The sequence below is a fragment of the Citrus clementina genome, unplaced genomic scaffold, assembly GCF_000493195.1.
Source record: "Citrus clementina cultivar Clemenules unplaced genomic scaffold, Citrus_clementina_v1.0 scaffold_2, whole genome shotgun sequence".
Taxonomy (NCBI): Eukaryota; Viridiplantae; Streptophyta; class Magnoliopsida; order Sapindales; family Rutaceae; genus Citrus; species Citrus x clementina.
In genome coordinates, this window is record NW_006262688.1 from 9,338,238 (window position 1) to 9,359,083 (window position 20,846).

At 34.3% G+C, this 20,846-nt stretch overlaps 4 protein-coding genes across 6 annotated transcripts; 1 reads left to right on the forward strand and 3 right to left on the reverse strand.

Annotated features, from left to right (window-relative positions):
* Positions 1-541: 541 nt before the first annotated feature.
* Positions 542-3,030, reverse strand: LOC18051076 (myb-related protein 305). 2 transcript variants are annotated; one of them, XM_006446463.2, is made up of 3 exons: positions 2,817-3,030; positions 2,534-2,689; positions 542-934 (listed from the first exon to the last, which is right to left on the reverse strand). In XM_006446463.2, the coding sequence occupies exons 1-3, from the start codon at positions 2,950-2,952 to the stop codon at positions 732-734; spliced, it is 495 nt and encodes a 164-aa protein (XP_006446526.1). In that variant the 5' UTR covers positions 2,953-3,030; the 3' UTR covers positions 542-731. The 2 variants fall into 2 exon arrangements, with proteins under 2 accessions (XP_006446526.1, XP_006446527.1); XM_006446464.2 differs by having other exon boundaries at positions 2,560-2,689; positions 2,817-3,022.
* Positions 3,031-9,528: 6,498 nt separating this feature from the next.
* LOC18051077 (ADP-ribosylation factor 1) lies at positions 9,529-13,054 on the reverse strand. The gene is given in 8 exon segments (XM_024191555.1): positions 9,529-9,849; positions 10,085-10,166; positions 10,696-10,814; positions 11,581-11,663; positions 11,666-11,699; positions 12,501-12,571; positions 12,690-12,843; positions 12,951-13,054. Coding segments are annotated over 7 exon segments (543 nt in total). The 5' UTR covers positions 12,838-12,843; positions 12,951-13,054; the 3' UTR covers positions 9,529-9,843.
* A 305-nt stretch (positions 13,055-13,359) lies between these two features.
* On the forward strand, positions 13,360-17,329 carry LOC18051078 (peptide deformylase 1B, chloroplastic/mitochondrial). 2 transcript variants are annotated; one of them, XM_006446467.2, is made up of 7 exons: positions 13,360-13,628; positions 13,738-13,876; positions 14,068-14,260; positions 14,739-14,849; positions 15,512-15,574; positions 16,283-16,428; positions 16,508-17,329. In XM_006446467.2, exons 1-6 carry the CDS (start codon positions 13,361-13,363, stop codon positions 16,382-16,384), a joined length of 876 nt encoding a protein of 291 aa, XP_006446530.2. In that variant the 5' UTR covers position 13,360; the 3' UTR covers positions 16,385-16,428; positions 16,508-17,329. The 2 variants fall into 2 exon arrangements, with proteins under 2 accessions (XP_006446530.2, XP_006446531.2); XM_006446468.2 differs by having other exon boundaries at positions 16,283-16,386; positions 16,508-17,327.
* A 154-nt stretch (positions 17,330-17,483) lies between these two features.
* On the reverse strand, positions 17,484-20,514 carry LOC18051079 (polygalacturonase At1g48100). The gene is made up of 6 exons (XM_006446469.2): positions 20,193-20,514; positions 19,593-19,724; positions 19,267-19,488; positions 18,966-19,173; positions 18,636-18,826; positions 17,484-18,467 (listed from the first exon to the last, which is right to left on the reverse strand). Exons 1-6 carry the CDS (start codon positions 20,469-20,471, stop codon positions 18,078-18,080), a joined length of 1,422 nt encoding a protein of 473 aa, XP_006446532.1. The 5' UTR covers positions 20,472-20,514; the 3' UTR covers positions 17,484-18,077.
* Between the last annotated feature and the right edge of the window lie 332 nt (positions 20,515-20,846).

The window sequence follows — 20,846 nt, forward strand, 5'->3', positions numbered from 1 at the left end:
AATTAGCCGATCACGTCGGAGTTCAGTTTTGCATGGACATGCACAAAAATAGGTATTATTTAAAAGCTTTAATGTGAAGTGCCAAAAATAGTTAGCTTGTCCGTCTAGGTGGCGAACGGTTATTGGTTTCCTTTGGTACTTGTATGGCTATGCATGCATCTATTTTCATGTCACATGTGCATGTCTAAGTACCTTGACAATTTGTTATTTCACAATTATGTTACAGCGTAACACTTATTGATTATTACTGATATTACGTTTTTTTTTATTAAGACTAATAATTAACACAGTATCAAAATGTCATTCAACCTAGAAATACTCTGTTTAATCGGGATTAAAATTATTTATTTTATTAATTATATTTTTGAAACCTTAGTGATGAGGCTCTCTATCCTCTTAAAACACACAATGTTAAGTTTTCTCATCACTATATATAAGTGGGATGCTACATAAATACATATATATATATATAAGATCTGCTATATCAACACATATATATAAGGTCCTATATATTACAAGCCATAGATATAACTAAAGATAAAAGTTTAAGCCCCGCTAATATTATAAGGATCCAAAATCATTACTCGAACCCCTGCATATAAATAATCATGATGCTTAATCCCCGTTATATAACCAGAGATCCTCCATATTCCAGTAGTTTTCATTAACTTCAGAAGGAATAGGTGCCATATTATCTAATGGAAAAGCTTGATGAGGATCCATATTATTGTTTAATGGATATTGTGGTGCTGAATAATCTTCCACCGTGTATGCAGCAGTGGACATTTGGCTTGAGCTTGCTTGCTCATTGGCCTCTGAACTTTGCCCTGAAAATGTTTCTGCTTGCTTAATTTGCTTCTGGATTCTGGTTCTCCAAAAATTCTTAATTTCATTGTCGGTCCTTCCTGGTAGATGCTTTGCAATTTTGGACCACCTACATCAAGTCGAGTAATTTGTGACAAATAATAACCTAATTATTATTTTGCTAAATGACATATATTTGAATTATTAAACTTTTGATTAAGAGGGTGTGTAATAAGTTGTCATACAACCAAATTCACCGATTTATTTTTCTCAGATAAAAGGTTAGATTAAGAGAGAATTCTGTTATGTGTGTAACAGTTATGCACTTAGACTAGTAACCAATATGAAAAGTAAAAACAAAAAAAATTGTCCGCATGTGTTGGTGGGTTGGGGGGGGGGGGGGGGAGAAGATTAGGATCCTCCTCATTACCTTATTAAGCTGAATCAGTTCACGGTATAAAATATTCTTGTAAGTATTGCCTGATGAAAATTAAATCCCATTTCCGCTCATGTGATTACAAAGAGAAATTTTTTTTTCCATGGTTGAAAAAAAAAATTCCCAATTTTAATTTATTTAAAACTACCGAATAAGACTGGGGATGCAAAAAAAATATATCGAGCCAAGTGCGAGAAGATATTTTGATCATCTAAAACGAAAAAAAAAAAAAAGGCAGTACTTTTGTGGCGAACCCTAATCTTATGGGGAGTAATAGACACCCTAATTAATAAAAGAAATGGACTTTGCCCCCAAAGAGCCGAAGCAATATGGCCTGCGTCCGCTTCAAAACAAAAGTAAAAGAGCTTCTCTTTAACATGTGATGTATTAAAATGGGTTCTGCCTTAAAGAGAAAAGTTTCATCGCCAATTTTTTTTTTATTTGGTGACTTCACAAATCCAAAACGAATAGCTAGCTGTAATATTAGGTATCCAGAGCATTCACAGTCTTTCCAAAAGTTTGGAATTTATTACTAAAAAAATACCTATAATATTAGATAGATAGATATAAGAAGTTTTAGATAATCATTTATTATTTACTTAATTTTTTTATAAGAAAATTGTGTATCATATGAGTCGGGAGCCATCATCCTTCATGGATCTCACTCCAAAATAGCACATGATTGCAATGATGACAGCCGTCGATACATGAGAGGAAAAGACAGAGATGTCATTTTTATTTTTTTTAAAAATACGTGTTTATGATATTAATTTTGAAAAAAAAAATTGTAATAAAGCTTCAGCACCCTTAATTACAATTGCTGTGATTTTTTTTTTTTTTCAATGGATCTGATGGTTTTGCCCCAGGATCACCATGGATAGAATAAGAGAGAGGCTGACAGCAAAATCATGTTTGCACCGTTTTAAAGCAAAATTTCTATCATCCACTCTTGAAAAAAAATATATTCAATGTTTTATAGATCTATAAAGATCTTTTATGGAGAAAATTAATAGAATTTGGTAGCCATCAAAATTAAAAAACAAGTCATGTGAAATGATTTTATCTTGGGCATGTGCAGCAATTTGTTTTTAGCGGCCATGAATTAATAACACAAATTTTCTCTTTGGCTCTCTCATATGGAGGACTTGATCGAGGACAAAAAAGGGTCTCTGAAAAGTGTACTTCTCAATCAAAACTCTATAAAAATCTAAATTTGAAATCTGAAATTAAACCCGTCCAACAATAAAGAAAAAAACTGAGGGGTTGGTAGAAAGAAGCAGCCAAAATTTATACCTGTTGTCTTGTATATATATACTAACCTGTTTCCCCACTTGGCATGAAGCTCCATGATCAAAAGCTGCTCCTCTGGTGTAATATTCCCCCTCTTAACGTCCGGTCGGAGATAGTTCAGCCACCTGAGCCGGCAACTCTTTCCGGTACGTTTTAGGCCTACCAAAAAACATAACCAAAAATAAGGGGGATTAAATTCACTGGCGTAACCCCCAAAAAGGGAAAAGAAAAAAAATTCTATATTTTCTTTTTCTTGCACGCTAAGTTTCCAAAAATTTCTAAGTACCAGCTGCTTTAGCTAGTGAGTTCCAGACGCCTTCGCCGTGATTTGCTATATAGTTGATGAGGATCAAGTCTTCTTCCATGGTCCATGGCCCCTTTCGGACTTCAGCTTCTTGAGAATTGCATGGAGTTTTATCCATCTCTTAATTTACATAGAGAAATTAAGAGGAGGAGAAGAAGAAGAAGAAGAAGAAGAAAGAAGAGGAAGAGAAAGGTTGTGTAAAAATTCATAAATGAAAGAATGAGATAGCTGCGGGTTTTATAGAGTGAGTCTAAGATAATTATTGATATTAATTGGCTCGCTAATCAACAGAATTATAACATAAATTCTAACCTAATTATATCTTAATGACTATACATACATGCATGATAAACCCTAACTACATGATGACTGCATGCATTACGACGTACGACAAATTATAATTTCTTTAGGGTTAATATTTTTTCCACCTATACACGCCGTTTCCTTTACGTGTCACCGAATATATAATTCGACATATGCATAAATAATTTCAAGTACTTCTTTAAAAAAATGAAAATAAAAGGTGGAAAAATATATACGGCTGGGCTCCATTGCGTCATAAATATAATTCTAAATTTCTCAAAATATGAGTTAAAATAAAACACGAAATAAAACATAATTAAATAAAACAAAACACAATTAAAAAAGTGTGCGTTGTGAAATTTCACGAGATTTAATAAGGCTTTTAAAAACTTAACTCAGTGCTGTAATATTAATTATCGCATGCATGGCGACAACAATATACCATATCTACATATACGCTTCGAAGTTTTTTCTTATTCAAAGTTATTCAACTGTAATTTATTCTTGAACCATATGCCTGTAGAAATACAATAAAAATGTACGTAAAATAATCACAATCAACGCGAACAAGGGGTTGACAAATCAAGGGTCTGTTAACAGCTACTTAATTGCGTGTGCCCTAAATCCTAACAATAATATTAGACCGTAGAATTAATGTAGATTATAGAACGCTTGCATCTTATGGATTCACCAATGAATAATTGCATCTTATGGATTGATCGACGTAGTATTTAATGCATGATCGTCGCAAGAGCACACCCGGGAGTGCTTTTTGAACGGGGCTATATATAATGCTATCACAGGGTTCATAAGCACTCTTAAGGCTTGATTTGATAGTGAGGTGGAATGGATAAAAAGTGATAGCTGTTGTTGTGGAATAAAAATGTTTTCTAATTGTTAAGGGAGAAGCTAAAGGGTATAATGTTAAAATGAAATTAAGACTCTTTCCTAATCTGAGCTCTCTTGAGTTTTAAAAATGTCATGATATGTGTTGTTTAGTGATCAATAATGTTAGGAATACTAACATTTGAGTCTCAAGTTGGGTCATAATACTATACGTCACTCATCTCTTAAATGAATGCCACATGATTGAGATTCAAATTAGTTGGGACTTAGATATTATGATGTCAAGTATTGTTCTTCAATGTGTGGGTAGGGTTTAATTTCATTATCTATTTTTATTTATTAACCACCAATCACCACTTAAATTTTCACTAGGTACAAAATCTGATCATGAGAGAATTTTGATTAGTTAAAATGTTTTGTTTGATGGATGTTTTGGTAAATAATAATATAGAGATATTATTCATTTATATTTACCTAATCAACTAATTTTACTTACAAAATTCCAATAATTTTTTTTTAATGTTTGTATACTTTTGTAAGTATTTAATTAATCAAATAATATGTTTATCTGCATAATTTGATTAAAATAATTAATCAAATAATTTTTTAATAAAAAAATTACAGGGTGTGTGTGTGTGTGTAATAAATACATTTCCTACGGAGCTGAAAAAGCCAACGTGACCATTATTGACTAGAAGCCTCACAATTTCCTTTTTATTTTTTAAATAATAAGTAATGAATATTAATAAAATGATTGTCATAAGTAATAAAACAATGATGTTGCTTAATTACATAAAAAGGTAAATATAATTTTTCTTTTGTAATATATTGTCAAACATCATATCATATGGTGCTTATATTAAAAACATTAGAAAGAAAAGGTTCTATTTTGAGGCCTACGAAGTAAAGCGAAAAAAAAAAGGATTCCGGAAAGGATTGAACACTGGCAGATTTCATCCAACTTGAAGCTAATTATCTCATGTTTCGATCACTTAAGCGGAAATAAATCTTGTATCGTCTCTATTAATTATTAAGTTAATCATCCGACATTCGTTCAGACTGATACCATCAGAAACTTGGAAAACGATTTTTTAATTCTTTGAAGGTGGGAAAATATATATGTTGCTCACAAAACAGATGGATATTTTCATTGTTGGACTCCTGTTCTAGCGTTAATTTAAATAGTATTTTTGCAAAAATTAGTAAAAGTATATGTTCTTTATCAAATAACTGTTGAATAAGTTATATATTTGCAGCTGTGATCTTAGTATAAATGTATAATGAAAAGAATAAGAACAAGAACTTAATTTTCAAGTTAGGTTTTAAAAAGTCGGGACTCCGGTAGAAAGGCTAAAGAAGAGAGTACAATGAAGGGACAAAATAACATGCTTTGGACCCATGCTTATGGATACCAAGACCAAAACAGTCTTATTAATACCAAGACTTATGCCTAATTGAAACTGGTATTATTAACCATTCATTTGAACACAAAAATCTCTTCATTAACTTTACAATCCCATCACATTCAATTTTGACACTTCATGTTAAAAGTTTTATGGACTCTTTACTAATAATGTTAGCAAAACCGTTTGGTGGCTAGAAACAAATGCGAGCTTTGAGAAATTCTAGAAATTAATCTTGTTTCTCTTTTTCTAAGAATCCATAACATAATTCTCCAAAAAAAAAAAAAAGAATCCATAACGTAACCATTGATTTTATAAAAATAATATTATTATTTCTTAATTTAAACTTGCCTAACAAATCAGAAATCTTTTAACACCTATACATTATTATTCAATTGTGGTTTAAACTTATTTTTCTACAATATTATTAATTTGATTTATTAGAGTCCGATCTAGTCTATTGTCTACTTACACAAAATCTTCTCCCAATCTCATACAAGTGGAGCTTTAGGGCCTAAGCCCACTTCTTAAAATATGTTTTCTTATGATTTCTAATTATGTTTATTATGCCTCTAATTTAAGATGTAATTTTTGTGATTTTTTTCTTCTAAAATGATAGGAGGGTGGGCAAAATTAAATTAATTTTTTTTTAGCTTTATCTCTTCTACTTCTAGGACTTGAACTTGAGTATCTAGTTAAAGAAAACTACTTGAAAACTACAACTTTAAATATGAAACTGGAGAGAAAACAACTATGAAGCAAAGATAAAAATGATTATTTACATTTTAATCTCTTTAGATTCAGTTGTTTTTTCTGTGATGATAGTAGTGACTCACAGGCGGACATCTTCATAAAATTAAAATGGACACGAAACTATAAGATAAGAAAAATATGAATTTCAAATGCATTATTTCTTGTTTTGTGTTTTATGTCTTTTAACTCCGTTTGTATGAAATTTTCTTGCGGATATATATATATATAATAAAATAAAATATCTAACAAAATAAAATTTGTATTTTTTTATATTTGAGAAATATCTTTCATTTTCGTTTAGAACCACTTATTAGTTTATAGTGTCATTAAACCAAATTGTACAAAACATCACGTTTTTAAGGTAAGTTGTTTTCCTTTGTTTATAAATAGAATAAAAAGTTGGAAGTAATTATGACCATTAATGATAAAAATTAAGTGGCTAAAAATGCTTCATGATGTCTATCAATGACAGAAAGAGCAAGGATAAGGGCAAGGGCATGTGAAGGTGACCAATGATCTCTGTTCTTTTCATTATGATCTTTATGATTACTGAAATGACACATTCCAAACTACATGTACAGTTTGTGGCTAATATATAATCATCTATTGATTGGCTGGTGGTACGTTAGGTTAATCGTAACATACGTCACACACAGTAATAGTAGCAGGTCCTATCATGAGAACTATTGCTGTGTGTGGATGTACGTTACGATTAACGTAACGTAGCGGGATCCCTATTGATTAAGCTGTATCCAACTATCCTTAGTTAAGACAACTCATATAATGATTTTATGAGATTAAAATAAATTAATTATATGTCATACACACACACACACACTAATTGATCGAAGTTGAACAATATTGTGTCGAATCATAGAAGCAACTAATGAAAATATCATAAACCACCCATAATTTTAAAAATTAATCACTGTTCCTCATGTTTCAAAACCTATTAAAAACTCCATTGTTAAAAAGTTGGTGGCATTCAACCTTTTTTTCTTTTTCTGTCTTTTTTTTTTCTATTTTACATGTAACTTAGTGAGATCCACTATGAGTCAGTAAACATTTATAGTGTTAAAATAGTAAAAGACAAAAAAATGTTAAAAGTTTTCAGTTTTTTAACTACATGAGAGATTGTGATAGTTTTAATATATAAAGGGGAAAAGGATAAATTTAGACAAACAGTAGAGGTTTTATCGATAATTTTTTTTTTCTCAATTAATTACGTCTGACGGCTAAAGCATGAATGATCATCAATTTCATCATGCATGGATCATTCATGCATATTGCATGGGATCATTACATGACAATCGATATTAACTTAAATCTTTAATTAAATTGACTCAAAATAATTACCAGAAGAAGTTTTGTTTTCAATTGCGGTCAAATCTTTGGTGCTTGTCCAAATTAGAAGAAGTAACCAATTGAAAAAAAATCCACCCTTTCTTTAAGTGACGCGGCCTTTCTTGTGACTTAGGATAATAATTTTTCTTAATACAGATAGATTTATTGTTATTAATTACTTACTCACCCCACTAGGGATGGCAATGGGGAGGGGACCAATCTCCCCGTACCTATCCCCGATATTTTACATATGTCCCCATTCCCTCACTATCCCCGTCAGAATTACTTGAGAGAATGCTCATCCCCTCCCTGAATAATAACAGGGGATCCCCATGGGTCTCCGATCCCCGAATAACTAATGTATTTTTTTTTATTTTGAGTTAATCATATTAAAATAAAAAATTCAAATAAAAATAAAGTTCGAAATATATCGTACATTAATATCCGTTACAAAAGTCACATACATTAAATTAGTAAGTAACGCAACATGCAAGAGATACAAACTTTTTTTACAAACTATCATGAATAAATTAATAGTCTAATACAAAATTGTTACAAATAAAATTGAATTTAGATTCAAAATTAACTTTTTCAATGGTGGCGTGGACACTTTATAAATGTGGACTATTCCCTTTACAACACAATAGTTAAATCGGAGCAAATCAAGAGTAAATATTATATTAGATTAGATTAGTTATTAAAATTGTGATTCGCTGTGGGCAATTATAACATCTAAAAATAAATAAAAAATAGATTTAAGTTTAAAATATTTAAAGAATATTAAAATTAAAAAAATTTTGGGCTAATAGAATCTACTCGGTCTTTTTAATGTTCTAAATAAAAATTTAGGACTTTAATTAGTTAATTAGGCCTAAAAGTTTAATAATATAAATATTTTGATATTTTTTATTTTTACCAATATTTATAATTTTATTATTTATTTACTAGTAATTTTAAAAAATTAAAATAAAATTAAAAATTAAAATGGGGAAATGGGTAGGGGATGGGGATTCCACCTCATCCCCGTCCATTCCCCGAATAAGAAATTGAGTAAAAAAATGTCATCGTCCCTTCCCCAAATAAGAAATTAGGTATGAAATTATCCTCATACCCTCCCCAAATGAGAAAAATCCCCGAGGGTACCTGTCTCCGTGGGGATTTTTGCCATCCCTACACCCCACAATGTTTTTAGTATTAGATTTTTCCCAACATTGCCCCCCCCCCCCCCCCCCCCCCCCAAAACACCTCTGAACTGCCTCAAAGTCTAATTGTTTGATGGTAAGTTGGTGATGGTACACAATGTAGCACCATACACATTTATTGTATTTAAATTTTTTTAAGTATAATGTGATTAATAAAAAAGCTGCTGCTACGTTGAAGCAGCTTCAGCGTAGATTCATCTTCTAAAATCTAAAACAATTATAATAACGTGCATCTAACGATTTTAAAAATTATTCTACATTGAAGCATCTCCAACACAAGTAAACCCTAACAGAAAATATATATGATAAAAGTGGACTTACTCGACACTTCAAGCAGGCGTTATATCTAACAATGCATGAAACTGAGATAATACAAAAGTGGTCAGAGTTATCATGACTTGACTTTCTCGGTCAACCATATTCAATCTTAGTTGTACTTACTCGACCATGAAAGCCCTTAACTCGGCTTTCTCGGCTGGACTAACTTTATCCAATTTTTGTCTACAAAACTTGGTGGTACTTTTGATTCTTTTAAATCTTAATTTTGGGATATTTACGTAGCATGGTTTGGTAGGGTAGGATATATTTTTTAAAATTTTGAAGTTATGGGGGGATACTTAATCAAAAGCAACTCCTAATTAAATGACTAAATGAGTGCCGTACAGTGAATGAGCCCCATTTTGACATTTTCCTAGGCTGAGCGATTTGATCTTGAAGTTCAGAATCTAGAGCGATTGAACAGCAAATAAGCCTCTTGTTTTCCGAAATTCTAACCCTAACGGTCTGGGAAATATTGAGTGATTCATTCTGAAGTTCGAGACCTCTTATGGCGAGCCGAAGAGGGGTCAGAAATTTCAAAGTGTCGAATTCAAATGGCAGCAAAATTAATAAGAACTTACAAAATTATATGCCTATCAAAACGACACTTATGTGAAGCCATGGTATCGAAACAACCATTTCCGAACAGATGCATCATCATCTTAATAGTTATGTAGGATTATACAAAATCCATACTTCACATAGCAGTAGATTTTCAACAAACATTATGCTGTTATAGAAGTGACTGAACAAAAGGGAAACTATCTTCTTCAGAATACCTAGAATAGGTATAAGCCATAACGAAATCTAAAAGAGGAGCCAGAATCTTCACTGCTTCATTCAAGCCTGCAAAAAAAGCGAGGTTAGCAAACAGAAAAATCATTCCATCATAGTAATTTTTGTGATAAATTGGAAGCCAACTTCTTTTTATGTGAACTGTTAAAATTTGTAAGAGCAGTTCTTCAGGCAGTAACAACTATGCATGATATATCATTGTATAACTTAATGCTATGGCCTGGTAGCTTCAGTAGATTTCCTAATTTCTTTCAGATTATGATTCAGAGCTTGTCAATGAACTAACCTTGCTAGCGATGTTGTTGGAAAGCCAATCCAACCCTTCGTAAAGACCCTCTCCAGAGGTTGCACATGTGCTCTGGATATACCTGCAACAAACAACAATTATCACATCAGCAGAATGTCAACTCTAATAACAAATCGATTTGAATTTCTTAGGTGCCCAAATTTTAGATGTCTCAAGTTTGATTTATATATATATAGATATATATATTCTGCATTTCTTAACCTTTGAAGTGCCAACCAATTTTAAATTTTGTCTTCGCAGAAGACTAATAACTTTCAGTTTTATCAGCAATTTGCCATGTTGTCTGTGTCATATCCCCCATTGGTAGCCAAGTAAAATATGGACTAGCTTAAGAGATTTGTGTTCGCTAACTAGGTCAACATGTCTTGGAGGAAGGATGCTTGTGTGAGGTCCAAAAATAAATCTGTAACATGCTCATGATGCCTAAAGCAGACAAAATCTACTTGGTTATTAGGCCTGGCTATCACAGTCCTAGTTATCTGACTGAATGAAACAATCTCAATATATAAGACGTGTTCGTGAACAAACACTTGCGAAAAGTGTGCAACTTGAGAGAGTGTCAAATATTAAAACCAGAATGATAATTGTACCAGTGTCGCTGGCGAAGAGAATGAAGACCGAGCTTGTCAGTTATTTCTGCAGCATTCATTGCATTCGGAAGATCTTGTTTGTTAGCAAATACAAGCAGAACAGCATCCCTCAATTCATCCTGACACCAAGATGAAAAATATTCTAATATTGAATCCCTTTTCTCATACTCGACCAAACACAATTGCTGCATATTTAGACAAAACTAAAAACGCAAAAAGCTGGCAGAACCAGCCATGGCAAGCAGAGAAAGAGAGATGGCGAACTAAACCATAAATACATAAGTCAACAAAAGGATTGTCAAACAGTTACTATTACAGCGCCAACTAATCCTGGCAAGAATACCAAAAGACCAAAAGAGATCAAACAGACAGCCAAAGTTAGCGTATCAGCTGCATGGTTGCAAGGAAAACAGTTTTACTCAAAATACATCTAAGTTAACCACTAGTCTTACCTTTTGAGAAACAAACAAACCAATAATAAAGGTGGAAGGAATGACTAAAGTATAACGGCGTTCCAACTGTTTTAATGGGAATACAAGGAATATTTTGTTTCAGTTATACATTGGTCCAGTGCACAGATTTCCAAGAGGAAAAAATGCAACTACGGGGAAGAATACCACACAGAATCAACAGCAAGGGTTATAGTAATTATCTCAGCAAACTAAGGGTTACATAAGTAAGCATAAAATTCAAACACTTTAAGGCCAGTCAATTTAACAAAGACTACAGGAAACACAGTTAAATATCAATGGATCTGAAGTAATAGCATCAGAAAAATACAGCAATTTTTTATTTTCTAAATATTTACATACACAGAATAATAAAGAAAACTGTCTCAGCAGAATTTAAAGCCTCCATGAAATGGCATTTAAAGTGGCTGCATACCTCATTCAACATTCGGTGCAACTCATCCCTTGCCCTCACTACTCTATCCCTGTCATTGCTATCCACCACAAAAATGAGGCCTGAGTGTTCTGAAAATAGTGCCTCCACAATGGACGGATCTACATTCGAAAGAAAGCTACATTTGTCACAAAATGATGAGGCACGTATTACTACAAAAATGACTCATTTTGGCTATCCCCAAAAAACATTAAGCATCTACAATAAGTCCACAATTATTTACCCATGTAGGAACATTTGGAAATGCAATGCTCTCCCTGGAATCAAACCAATAGTAGGATAATTACTTCTTCTTCGGTATTATATTCCAGGAAGCTATGAGCTATTTCACAGAGATGATTGCAAATTTTAATAAGTTTTGAATTTCTTCTCAAGGAAAAGTCTCTAAAAGTATAGAGTGTAAAAATGAACATCTGGTGACTCTGGTCAAATGCATATTTATTACATGAAAAAGAAAATGAAAGACAAAAACTAAATAGACATGCTCCATTCAACAATAATGTTGTCTAATCTTCTACCGAATCTTCTGCTTCTTTATCACTAAATTTACTCATAAAATTTTTTGTCATATAATTATGGACCAACATGCAATTCCCAAATGGGTAGTAAACCTAGAAAATAAATACCAAAACCAATATAGAAGCCTTGCAAAGAGGTTCACAGCCTTCTTATTGTTCATTTTACAAAGAGAAACAGAGATTAGAATTTAAAATTTCAATAGTTAAGTACGATTCATCGTATCAGAGATGATTCATTCCCCAGGTCTTCGTATGTTGTCACACAGAGTACAGAAACAACACCTTTCACCTATCTTGGCAATTATTCAAGATCCAAATTGTCACTCTCAACTAAATAATTCTATTTGGGCAAAATATGAATTCAAATTCCAGATGCATGCTTACCTTGTCCTGACCTCCGACATCCCAAACCGTGAAGCTAATGTTCTTGTATTCAACCGTCTCCACATTAAAACCTGAAAAAGAAAAAAACAATCCTTATGCATAAAGTTAACAACAGAAATGCCAAACTAAAACGACGCCATATTGATAAAATCAATAAATAGAAGAGCGATCTAGGCGTAAGAAACTGACCGATTGTAGGGATGGTGGTGACGATCTCACCGAGCTTAAGCTTGTACAAAATAGTGGTCTTACCGGCGGCGTCGAGACCCACCATCAGAATTCGCATCTCCTTCTTCGCAAATAACCGACTAAACAGCTTCGTGAACGTCAATCCCATCTCTGGCTTACAAATCGAAATTACACATCAATTAAAACGATTTTGTTGGAAAAAAAAGGAATATTAGAATTAATGAAATGAATCTAATTGATTTTTCGAACCGACGGATCTACCTGTTGTTAATTAACTTGTGATGGATTTAGATTTTGCCGTTGATGGTCAAGTCAAAAGAAAGAGCTTTGTCGAATTCAAAATGGTTTGCGGAAGGACGAAGCTGGGCTCTCCTCTCGTTTTAACTATTCTTTCGTTTCGGCTAAATGACTTCGAGAGTCCAACTTTTAACAATATTTACATTATTACCCCGGAGAGTTTGATGAATAATCATCCATACCTCTACACGTTCTCCTATTGTTGTTTTCGACTTAAAAATCAGAATAAAAGTAGAAAAAATTTAAGTTGGTATATTTGTGAAAAATGGGAAACATTTGGTTCATGGAATTATGGGAACTTGAAGTGTGGCATTTATGTAAAAAGGAAAACAATTGGGCGGTTTATGTAAATTTCCCAAAAACACTACGACCACATGTTTGATATTTGCGCTTCGTTCGCATGGACGAAAACCGAAAAAAGGGCCATGGCTTGTGGGACTCGGCTTTGCTCATCTTCTTTGTCACACGCACTCTTTCCCGTTCTCATTAACCAAACAGCTCTCTCCACGAAACTCCTCCGGTTCAACCGACTCTACTCGACCGCTCGGCTCTTTTCCTCCCCGAACAGGACCAACCTTCCACTTCTCACCCAGGCCAAACGCCGCTACGGCTTCTCAACCAAAGAAGACTCAGTTGCTTCCCGTAAGCAGACCTCTTAATCCACACCCTCAAATTTTATTTTCTCTGTTTTTCTTATTTCATTTTTTTTTTCGTAATCTGAGTTTAAGCTGATTATTATTATTTTTTTAAGCTGCTGATCTTCGTTTTGAACGGCCACTAAAAATTGTGGAGTATCCGGACCCGATATTGAGAGCGAAAAACAAGAGAATTGATACATTCGACTACAACTTGAAGAAGTTAGTTGACGAGATGTTCGACGTTATGTACAAGTGAGATTTCTTTTTTTTTTTTTGTATTTTTTTTTCAAAAATGACTTGAACATTGTGGTTATTTTTGTTGAATTTACTTAGCTCGAAATTGTTGCCATGCTATTTTGCTTAAAATTGTTTATATTGCTTATTAAAAATCCTCGAAATTTACAGGATTGTGAACAATTGTTTTTTGGCTTGCTTGTTAACAGAACTGATGGTATTGGGCTCTCAGCGCCGCAAGTGGGAATCAACGTTCAACTTATGGTGTTTAATCCAGTTGGTGAGCGCGGTGAAGGGGAGGAAATTGTTCTTGTAAATCCAAGGGTTAACAAGTATTCGAACAAAATGATCCCTTATGAAGAAGGTTGCCTATCCTTTCCTGGGATCCATGCTGACGTAGAGGTATAACCAAATGCCACATTTTTTCTCCTGTTACTTATCTATTTCAAATGCTAGTTGCGTTTGAATACATCTGCAGATATGGTTACATTGAATTCCCTGCTCATTTCTACTGTAAAAATTTTAAGCTGAAGTTAAGCTGGATCCTTTGAAAAGGGGTTTTTTAAGAAACAGTTAACAAACATCGAGTTTGGAGTCAGGGCAGTTTATTGTCTGTTGTATCCATTCCTGCTTATCTTTACTTTTTTGTTTTCTCCGTGGTTGTTGGTCTTACTTGTATGCTAGTTGGAATTCTATGAGAGGAAATACAAAAGGTTCTTTATTGAATTCTTTTGAGGTTAAGTAGAGAAGACTCTTATATTGGAAGATTTAATTTTCAAAGAAACTGTTTTTAACTCAAGTTAGGATTCTAGGGTCGTTGTTGTTGGTTTGTTACTATTATGATTCCAATTTAGAGTTTTTCTCATTGTTCTATTTGCAGAGGCCAGAATCTGTAAAAATTGATGCACGGGACATTAATGGTGCAAGGTTCTCAGTCAGCTTGTCAGATCTTCCTGCACGGGTGTTCCAGCATGAATTTGATCATTTGCAGGTTTTTGTTCTTTGATATAAGCTCAGTGTTTAACTGCTTTCATGAACGAATGAAGTATGCCTTCATACATTGTTGGAACAATTGTGTAGCTCTTTAAGTTACCTGATTCATACGGTCTTGATTATAGATACAGTAAATTGAATTCATTACAAATTGCAGAATACTGTATGAATATACATAAAGTTTATGATTTATGAGTTTTTATTCTGTATCAGTATGTTTGACATGGATTATCTGGGAGCGCTCAATTTTTTTTCGTAATTGCTATCTTGCATTGGTCTTTTGGTCCGCATAGCTGTATAAGCATACCCACAATGCACCACTCGTGTTTTTCTTTGAAATGGTTCCATTTGATTGCTAGTACCCTATATATATAAAATAGTTTCTAGCATAGCATAAGAGTTCATTGGCCTCCATTAAAAAATAAATAAATAAATACACCTAATTCTTTGGCCAACATATTTATGAGATACCTCCTCAAATTCTCTTTTCCTACATGGCAAGATTATGCCCAACAATGAAAGTAACGCTCATGGACTGAAGAAGCTTCCAGCTGATGGTCATTTAGTTGTCTATGAGCTTTTTATTTTTTATTTTTTGTAAGCTCCAGTTTTCTGGATCATCTGAAGTACTTTTTGCTGAAGTGGCTCATAATTCTGCAGGGGATTCTTTTCTTTGAGAGAATGACTGGTGATGTTCTTGACGGTATTCAGGAACAGTTAGAGGTGAGTAGAATCATGTGTACTTTTTTCGTATTTTTTTTATTGCATGTCTACAGTTTTTGTTCTATTTTGAACAAATGAGAAAAATTCCCATTTCTTTTATCAGTTAATATTTTCCGTATGTCGGGGGGAATAAAACACCGGATGTTTGCAAAAATTCATCTCCCTTTTGTGTGTATTCACTAGTTGCTCACAATTAAGCTGCGTTATGTTTGGATGACAAGAGTTTAGAGGTTTAGGTTTGCAAAAGAGTCTATGTGCTTGAAAACTGCCCATATTTTATCTGAATAACTTGCAGTGCAAAAAACAAGCCAAACAGAAACACACTGCATTTATTTTGTTCATCTTCAAAAACCTCAACACATTATAGAAGAGTAGTCTACTGTACTACTCTAATGTTGCTTACCCTTGTTATGAGTGGGCTACCTTGCCTAAGAAGTGAGGCATAGATGTTGACCTGAAAAAATTTTAGCCTATCGCTGAAGCATGATCTGATATGTCTGTAAATTTGTGGAGATGGGTTCTGCAGAACAGAGTTAAGATATCTTATTAACAATTGATACAAAGTCATTTGTTTCTTGAGGTTTTTGCTGTTTCTCATCTGTTGGATACATTGAAATATGGAAACATCTGTGTATAGCATTCTGTCCTGACTTTGTATAGATAAAGGGAAATATATATACTTGCTTAATACAGATCTGATATCTGCAGGCCTTAGAAAAGAAATATGAGGATAAGACTGGACTTCAAAGCCCTGAAAAGATAGAAGCACGTAAAAGGAGGAAAGCTGCTGTTGGTTTTGGAAAATCCTAGATGTAAAATGCGCTTCTTCAGATGCGTCATTCTTCACTTAAAATGTAAATTAACTATTGGTATTCACTGCTACCTAAATTTATCCTTTGATTTTGATATCTTTTGGTGATTCTTGTTGTACAGGATAGGTGTGATTTGGCAGGTGATTGAACATATTCCATACACGTGCTTGCTGAGCGATCATGGACAGAACCCTTTGCCAAGGAATTGTAGGTGCAACAGAAGTCATCAACATCAGATCTCTTTGTGATTATGCATACGTCTTAGGAACTAGCCGCTGCTGGTACTGAAAAGATTAAAGTCAATCATTTTATTGGCAAATGATGACAAAGTGGATCATCATTCTCCTTGTTCCCCTCGTCTTGGTTATTTGCTTTCTTCTATATGACTATATCAGCAATTTTACTATTTAAAGAATAGAATGTATTTATCTTATGTATCTGTAGCATGGCAATGACATTTTTTTTTTCTTTTACATTTTTTATGCACATTAAATATATGTACTGATTTAATGTTAGCATTTGCCCTATTAACTCTTTTACAAATTCAGGCCCTAGGTGTGACGTAACAATAGATTTAGTTCATGGCACCCATGTGCTTTTTTTATGCATTTTTAATGCGTTCCTACTTTTGATCTTCCATAATTGCTGTCCCCAGGCTCAACCTTTGTACTTCCATCCGCCAATCAAGGCTAGTTGAGTGAAGAGAGCCAAAAAAAGGCCCCCTGCTAGTAACATAAGATTGATCTTAACTGGCAAAAGGTCTGTCAAGCAGACAGTCAAAATCACTCATTTAATATAATTTTATTTACTTTTTCAAGGGATAATTTCATTTCTTGATTGACAATTAGGAGTCTCAGAATGTTAAAAACTTTTTTGTTTTTATCAAATGGGGAACATTGAATAAGAACTTCTGTTCAAGTAATTTTTTCCTATATCTCATGGTAGGTTAGGTTGAGTTTTGCGTTGCTGATGATATATATTGGGCAACCCTATGTATCCTGTTTTGCTTTTGATTTTTGGTTTGTTGTGTTTATTTATCTTAGGAGATATTTTTTTCTTGTTCTTTTATTATCTCCCACTTCCTGAAAAAGAAAATCTCGGTTTATAAAAGGAAAAGTTAAAATCTGAATTGCTGGAGTCTGTCTGGTTATCACTTCCTTTGGTACTTATTTTGTCACTTTTTCAAGTTATTAACAAGAGACGTGTCATGCAGAACATGTCATTGGTCCTACATTAGTTTGTTACTGTCCTGTGTGCCCCTCAGTTACTTTCGGCTTACCAATTTTTTTTGCTCATATTGATTGTTCTCTGCAAGATCTACTCTTGAAGCTTGGATACGATTGTATGTGTTTATGCTATTGAACTATTTCTGCAACTTTGTAAATGACGCTCATGTAATCCGTAGAGAAATTAAATGTATTTTAGAGATTTGTCTTATGGCATATCAGCTAACCTTCTTTTGTCTGACATCTATCAGAAGGACATAGGATTCTAGTTTATATTGAGAAATTAAGAGTGCTATATTAATTGCTGAATAGAAATGCTGGATCCATAACAAAAATTCATATGCACTATGAGGATTTTCCAGTGGCATCATCATTTGCATTTCCATGGTTATGCTTTAATAAGGGCAAGAGCATGATATCATCTATCTTTTGGTGTAGCCACCATACCCCTAGTAAGAAGCTAGGCTAGTTTTGGCAGGAGTCACTGTAAGGGTGAGATTTAGCATTTGGTGGCATGCCTCTCCGCAAACAATTAATCGGAGGATCAGTAGCAGTTTTCAGCTCTCCATATGCCTCCCAACAGAATGGTTGCGTTGCAGACTGCACCGGTTTTAGTGCTACTGTACTTAGAGATATACCAGTGCATGGCAAGATATCACTGCAGGCAAAGTGCGCAGGCTGTTCTGTGTAGGTTCCTCTTATATTTACGTAGGCTATATTTGATACTTGGACAGCTGAAGATTCATTATGGCATGAGCTCTTTTCACAATAGTATTGGTCAATTACAATAGGAGATTTGACGTTGTTGACTTGAATGTTTGAGAACGTGACTTGCTGCACTAAGCCTGAGCCACCCTGTAGTCCAAAACAGTTAGATTAATTTGTTACTAGTTAGTCCAGCAGGAGAATGTGAGTTGGAGATTTCTAAATAGAATTGCATGGATATAGTTCTAGCGTGATTCTAGTAGTTTGTACTACGTTACTTATTATGTTATGATAGTGATGTTGAGTTATAATTTATACCTGCCATGTCTTTATTCTGACTCCTGTCATTGTGTCATGCATCGTGACATCTCGGACGGTGATTTTCGAAACACAGGCCTTGGTGTTATCTTTTCCCAGACTTCCAATGCTTATTCCATGTCCAGGACCACAGTTCACATTGTGTACGTCTATGTTTGAACATCCAGTTTGTATTGATACACAATCATCACCTGTGTAATACAGAAGCAAATTTGAATTCATGTTACTTACGTACCTGTGATCTGCATTCATTTCTTGAGCTTATATGTCTCAACTTGATCATTAAAAGATGAAGTTAGTCTGAGTCAGGGATGTAGATTTTAGAATTACCACAAGCAAGAGTACTGCTGTAAATGGTCACGTCTTGCGAGTTCTGTAGGTGGATCCCATCGGTGTTGGGGCTGTCACCCGGAGATGAAGCAGTGAAGTCTGAAACCTGTACAGCTGTGCAGTCGTCAAATTTGAGGTGAGTTTGCTGGCTGTTTTGAATTGTTATGCCGGTAACTGTAACGCCACTGCTACCATAGAACCTCAGCGCCTGCAAACATAGTAAAAGATTTAACCAGGAATGATTAGTTTGGACTAACATTGCAAGAATCTGAAAACGAACTGTTATTGACAAGATAATCACCGTTGGCTTGGTCCCCGGCATATTTCCTTTTAGCTCACTGCTTGCTGAATCATCTGCAGTACCATAAGAGGAGGGCGCGTCATGCCACCAGACGGAGCCTTGTCCGTCGATTATGCCCTTACCTGTCAGTGTAATCCCCTTAAGCTTCGAGAACTCAAGCCACTGTAAAATACCTGATCCCCAAGCTCCAGAATTTGTAGGAGCTATGATCTTTCCATCCAACTGAATGAAATTTTATGACATTCATTAATTCGCTCTAGCGGACGAAAATAATTATAGCATGAGTTTGTTAGCTTAATGGAGCAAATTAATTAATAATTAATTACCTGAAATAAAATGTTTGGTTGACAGGTAGGGCCCGAGAAGGAAATGGGTCCCACAAGGAATACGGAACCAGATGGAACCACCATGGTTGCTCCCTCTATCTTACAAGCCGCTGCCCATGCTGCTTCAAATGCCTGCATAATTATATGTCAAATTACCTTTTTGGACCGGAAGTTTAAGTCGGGTTCATGAAATAATTAAGCTGCAACAACGTGCTATAATTAGTTATCTAAATGTAATTGACACTTAGCTTGTTATTTCACCTTGATTAGTTTACTAATATTACTGTATTAGTATGATTTGATGGGACCGCCAAGATATTTTCTTATACAAGTGTCATTGTCATTGACTGCTCCGCACGTTCACATGCACGAGGCTCCTCAATATTATAAAATGATACACTTCTAAACAATAAGAGCAGCTTATTGCCTTATTCTCTCTTCTTATATATGCCGGCTGCTATAATAAACGTCGCCGGAATTCATGTTAAGGTCCGGACGTTCGGATTTTGTAAAATCCGGATTTGTACTAGAATATCGCTGTGTAATCAATTAACTAGAAAATTATTTATAAGAGGGTTAATTAGTGTTAATTTATGTCACCTTTGTGTCATCCGTGCGACCGTCACCTTTGGCTCCGTAGCTCAACACATTGAAAATAGCAGAGCTCGTCGCCATTTCTTCCGGAGCTCCGGAATAAGCATAACTCGTGAACTTTGACAATTTGCGTCCCTGGAGGGATGGCTCGTGAGCTGTGCTGCTTTGTATCGAATGCTTGGTTTGATCTCTAGCGCTGCATGTTTCAAAACTAGAAGACCCCAGAAGGAATGCCGTGAGAACTGTTAATGCAAGGCTCGTAAGATTATTACAAGCAGCCGCCATCTTCGTTTGTAAAAGAGATGAATGAGAGTTTGCTATACTTATGATTAACTCGAGGTGTGGCAAATGAAGGAGATAAGTGGGTTGATATATATAGGCGAATGAGCTTCCCTATTGAGCTCAGTGTATACGTACAAACTGTAATAGGCAGTTGAAGAAACGACTAAATAAAAACAGTCGCGAACCTGTCCTTGTCGATCATGTGCTTCTGTTTTTCCCAAAAGTTATTAATCAATCAATCCTTTGTCTTGTTAATTTCATGAAAATCAGCCGCGTTAATTGCATACGAGTTAAGTTTATTGACTCCCCAAAAAAAAGTTAAAAGGTAAACTTGCTTGACCCGCCAATTAAACACCATCATGTTCAGAAGTTAAACTC

Coding starts and splice junctions, on each gene's coding strand:
- LOC18051076 (XM_006446464.2), bottom strand. CDS start 2,952: ATGGATAAAACTCCATGCAATTCTCAAGAAGCTGAAGTCCGAAAGGGG. Junction 2,690..2,816: donor CTCACTAGCTAAAGCAGCTG/GTACTTAGAAAT, acceptor GTTTTTTGGTAG/GCCTAAAACGTACCGGAAAG. Junction 935..2,559: donor CATGCCAAGTGGGGAAACAG/GTTAGTATATAT, acceptor GACTTGATGTAG/GTGGTCCAAAATTGCAAAGC.
- LOC18051079 (XM_006446469.2), bottom strand. CDS start 20,471: ATGGCGGCTGCTTGTAATAATCTTACGAGCCTTGCATTAACAGTTCTC. Junction 19,725..20,192: donor GTCGCACGGATGACACAAAG/GTGACATAAATT, acceptor ATAATTATGCAG/GCATTTGAAGCAGCATGGGC. Junction 19,489..19,592: donor AACCAAACATTTTATTTCAG/GTAATTAATTAT, acceptor AATTTCATTCAG/TTGGATGGAAAGATCATAGC.
- LOC18051078 (XM_006446467.2), top strand. CDS start 13,361: ATGTTTGATATTTGCGCTTCGTTCGCATGGACGAAAACCGAAAAAAGG. Junction 13,877..14,067: donor ATGTTCGACGTTATGTACAA/GTGAGATTTCTT, acceptor GCTTGTTAACAG/AACTGATGGTATTGGGCTCT. Junction 14,850..15,511: donor ATGAATTTGATCATTTGCAG/GTTTTTGTTCTT, acceptor ATAATTCTGCAG/GGGATTCTTTTCTTTGAGAG.